We start from the raw sequence: 5,124 nt of genomic DNA, 5'->3' as shown, positions 1-5,124 counted from the left end.
AAACAGATATATGCCTTGGTCCATGTAACAAAATAGGTAATATGCATAAAGAAATTTATTGTTAAAAAATAAATTATTAAATAAGTTCTTAAATTAAATCTTTATAGTTAATTACTAGTCTACGACTAAGGTACAATTATTCTAGTGACGTCTCGGTCTATTTGAGTCGGGGCTCTTCAGCATGGTATCGTAGCATGAGTTCAATCGATTATGTAGACTCGTAGTTTTTTTTTTAAAAAATATACGTATGTATTTTAAGTACAGAGTAGATAATTTAAAATAAGAAAAATGAAGTATCACTGCACTATATGGTATATTGCATCCGTTAGTTGACCTCATCCTATGACCCAGGTATGTTAACTAAACAAAGTTAAAATTCTTATTATGAAAAGTGTTATGATTCTATTGTTATTTTTTTTCATGTTACGGTACATTCTACATTTTTTATGTATATATTATGTGCAAAGATAAATATGAATTAAAAAGAAAATTTGTTGTTTAAAAGACATGTATTGGGCAAGAAATTAAAGTTATAAATGACAGATGGTTAGGAAAGAGTAAATATTAGGAGAAAGAATCATGGTAGTTAACAAGAGATAGTTATTCGACTTTACCTTCCATTTGAGGTAGACGAATTTTTAGACCTTGACAATCATATAAGAAGCGTGTACTAACATTGGCTAAAAACAAAGAATAAAAGTTACAAGATTAGTGACCGATAAGCAATAGGTCATTTGCTAGAAACTCTCACATCTCGTGAAAGACTTATTGGAAAGCTTATACGAGAAAATATGCTATCTCAAATTTTGGAAAGTGAACTTAAGGAACTTGACTTTGAGGATTTTTGTAATGTCTATATCCATAATTGGGAGACTATAATTGGTGTTGTTATATCCCACTCAGCATCTGAATTAACAATCATTTCAAAAGACGAAATTGCACAACTAGTTATAAAAAATAGTAATAAAGATGAAGAAGAAGATCTAGAGGAGGACCCAGAAGAAGATCAAGAGTGAAATCAGAAGAAAATATGGAGATTTCTCTTTCATTTGAAAAAAGTCAATCATGTGATATAGTCATGAATTATTTCAATTTGCCCTTTCATTTCAAGTACTCTGATATTGGTGAACAAATTTAATAAAAGATACTATTTCTTATTTCAAGGAAAATATCTCGAGCAAACTAGAACAACTTGATAAGGGACATCCTGCAAGTGGTTCAAGATCTTAGTAGGATGAATTAAAATCAAGCTATACCTACATTACCAGCTCTTATAACTCTCCTAAGCCATGCCTTGTAGTTGAGTTATTTCGAAAGCATAAGTCTCCTACCTTCGACAGAGCATGTAGTCCACTAATGGTTGAAGAATGGCTTTGTAAGTAAGAACGATTTTTCCGATTCATAGACTGTACTGACGCCCAAAAGGTCTAGTATGCGGAGTTTATATTTATCAGTAATGCAAGTCATGGTGGGATTCAATGTCTCAAACTAGGACCCCAGAGCAACAATTGGCATTAACTTGGGAACAATTCAAGGAGGACGTGATGGACAAGTATTTTCCTCAGTCTTTAAGAGATTTCAAGAAAACTGAATTTCTTTAGCTCAAATAGGATAATATGTCCCTGATTGATTACGAGCAAAAGTTCGATCAACTCATGAGGTATGCTCCATACCTAGTTGACACAAAAATCAAGAATATTTGAAGGAGGGTTAAATCCAGACCAAAGCATGATCCTTATGTTATATCATTTTACATCATACAGTGAGATACTAGAACGAGCTCATGTTGTTTGGTATTAGAAGGCTAAAGCAAAGAAACTTAATCAATTGTACAGCCAGCATGATAAATGGCAAATTGAAAAAAGAAAGTGGAATGGTCAAGATAAAAGAAAAGGAAAATGACAAAATAAGAAAGCTAATATCCGATATAGTGCCAGTAAAGCCATAGTAGCTGTAGTTGCACCGTCCCCTAAGTGTGGTAAATCTCATCATGATGAATGCTTGTATGGGTATAATACTTGTTTTTGATATGTTAAGTTGGGATGTATTGCTAAGGATTGTCCCATATTTACTTAGAAGAAAGATGATAACAATTATCAGAACAAAAAGGGAATGCATTAGTTTTTAAACTAACTTAAAAGGATGTAGAGAAGAACTCAAACGTAATAGCAGGTATTTTATTAATATTTAACACACCTGCTTATGTACTATTTGATTCAGGAGTCAATTTTTTTGTGTCAATGTCTTTGATTGCTACATCTACTATTACTTGTGATAAGTTAGACAATGCACTAGAAGTTAGCATTTCCTCAAGCAGAACATTAAATACAGATTAGTTAGCTAGGTCGGCGAATCTTGAAATTGAGGGAAAAACATTATAAGCTAATTTGTATCTAATAGAGATTAAAAACTTTGACGTGATTTTGGGCATGGATTGTTCGGATGTAATTATCCAACCATTCGTCGTAGAGAAGAGAAGTGCCTTTTCAGAAATTAGGAGAAGAGCAATTTTCTTTCTTCAAAATAAAGACCAAGACCCATTTCTAACTAGTATCAACCTTGCAAGCTAAGAAAATGTTGAGAAAAGAAACATATTAGTGGTTTCTAATTTACGTCTCAGGAGAAAATAAGTGATGATAAAGATTGAGAATGTACTAGTGGTACTCGAATTTATAGATGTGTTTCCAAAAGACCTACCTAGTACTCCACTATATAGGCAGGTGGAGTTCACTGTGGATCTGGTTCCCGAAGTGGCACCAGTATCTAAAGTTCCATACAAAATGGCAAACTTCACGAGTTGAAAATTCAGTTACAAGAATTGTTATATTTGACCATGTGTATCTACATGGGGAGCACCAATGTTATTTGTAAAGAAGAAAGAAGGAAGTACAGGGATGTGTATCGACTATCAAGAGTTGAACAATTTGACCTTCAAGAAAAGATATCCCTTCTTGGGAATTGAGATTTGTTTGATCAATTAAAAGGGGCTAAGGTATTTTCAAGATCGACTTATGATCTGGATATCATCAATTGAGTGTTAAGGAAAGAAATATACCCAAGACGACTTCCAGGACTCGTTATGGACATTATGAGTCCATATTATATCATTCAGCTTGGCAAATACCCTAGTAGTATTCATGGATTTAATGAATCGTGTATTTCATCAATATTTGGATCGGTAAAGATTTATTTAAGGATACCCAAGATTTATTTCATCAGCATTTGGATTGTGTATTTCATGTTATACTCGTCATAGTCTTCATTAATGATATTTTGATATACTCTAAGAGTAAAGATTAACATAAAGAACATCTTAGAATAGTGTTAGGAATGCTGCATAAGGAAAAATAATATGTCAAATTTAGAAGGGTGAATTTTGGTTTGAGCGAATTGGATTTCTCAATCATGTAGTTATTGCCCAGGGAATTGAAGTAGAACTAGTAAAACTGGAAGCGTTAACTAATTTGAATACACCGATTAACAATGGTGAAGTTAGAAGTTTTCCAGGATTGGCCACGTACTATTAAAGATTTATTGAAGGATTTTCCAAAATAATTGGACCAATGACACAATTGACAACGGGAGGAGTAAGTTTTAATGGATAGATAAATCAGAGTTTTGAGGAGCTAAAGAAAAGATTGATTACAGCACTCGTGTTACCTATATTTAAAGGTTCGGAAGGGTTTGTTGTATCTAGTGATGCATCCAAACAAGGTTTGGGATATGTACTAATGCAGTACAGAAAGATGATTGCCTATGTGTCAACGCAATTGAAAGAACATGTGCAGAATTACCAGACACATGATCTAGAACTTGTGGTGGTAGTTTATGCATTAAAGATATGGCGCCATTACTTATATAGAGGAAAGTGCAACATTTACACGGATCATAATAGTCTCAAATATTTATTCACACAAAAGGAATTGAATATGAGAAAGACGATGGTTGGAGTTAGTAAATGATTATGATTGTACTATTCATTACTATCCTGGTAAGGTTAATATTGTTGTCGATACTCTGAGTAAGAAGTCAATGGGACAGTAGGTATCATTACCTACTACTTAAATGGAGTTGATCAAAATCTACAAATCAAAATGGTTACGACAACATCGCAAGTCACTGCCTATTTGGCAACTTTGGTTGTTCGACCTACTCTTAGAGATAGGATCATCGAAGTACAAGGTAAAGACTCATTCTTGCAGATGATCAAGAACGAAATTGGTACTGATAAGAGAAATGATTTTTGAATATTTTTGGATCGAGCACTGATGTTTAAAGGAAAAATTTGTATGTCTAAAAGTGAAGTTTTGAGGAAGGAGATATTGGAAGAGGCTCATTTCACCCCATACACTGAACATCCCGGTGGTATGAAAATATATCGAGACCTTTGGAATATATTTTGGTAGAGGAATATGAAAAGAAATATAGGCCTATTTGTGGTAAAATGCATAGTGTGTCCATAATTTAAAGTTTAACATCAAAGATCGATATGATTGTTAAATCCATTGGACATACCTGAATGGAAGTGGGAGAATATCACAATGGACTTTGTGGTAGGATTTCGAAGTCAGTAAGAGGAAATAAAGCTATACGGGTAATAGTAGATCATCTAATAAAGTTAACTCATTTTCTTCTGGTAAAAATGACATTCAGTCTAGGTCATTAGCACGGTTATACAGACAGACTGTAAGATTGCATGGTGTTCCCATCTCCATTGTGTTTGATAGAGATCCAAGATTTACATCTAATTTTTGGAAGAGCTTACAAGGAGCTGTGGGAACAAAATTGAATTGTAGTGCAGCTTATCACCTTCAATTAGATGGTCAATCCAAAAGATCTATTCAAATATTTGAAGATATGTTGCATGCTTGTGCATTAGACCTAGGAGGAAGTTGGAAGTCATAATTGTCTTTGGTAGAGTTTGCCTATAACAATAGGTTTTAGTCTACCATTGGTATGGTATCATACAAGGCTCTCTATAGTAGAAAATGTAGATCATAGATTCATTAGGATGAAGTTGGCGAAAAGAGAATTTTAGGTCCAGAAATCATGGAGCGAACAATTCTCGCAGTTGACAAAAGAGTTATGTAGACAATCGAAGAAAAGACCTAAATTTTAAAGTTG

The 5,124-nt window shown here is 33.5% G+C and overlaps 1 protein-coding gene across 1 annotated transcript; it reads left to right on the top strand.

The window, feature by feature from the left end:
- The first annotated feature begins 3,483 nt into the window (after positions 1–3,483).
- Positions 3,484–4,905, top strand: LOC111375148. Its single transcript, XM_022997941.1, has 3 exons — positions 3,484–3,517; positions 3,673–3,821; positions 4,654–4,905. The coding sequence occupies exons 1-3, from the start codon at positions 3,484–3,486 to the stop codon at positions 4,903–4,905; spliced, it is 435 nt and encodes a 144-aa protein (XP_022853709.1).
- Positions 4,906–5,124: the final 219 nt, after the last annotated feature.

The sequence above is a fragment of the Olea europaea genome, unplaced genomic scaffold, assembly GCF_002742605.1.
Source record: "Olea europaea var. sylvestris unplaced genomic scaffold, O_europaea_v1 scaffold1341, whole genome shotgun sequence".
In the NCBI taxonomy this organism is placed as follows: domain Eukaryota; kingdom Viridiplantae; phylum Streptophyta; class Magnoliopsida; order Lamiales; family Oleaceae; genus Olea; species Olea europaea.
This window is presented reverse-complemented; position numbering and strand designations above follow the sequence as displayed.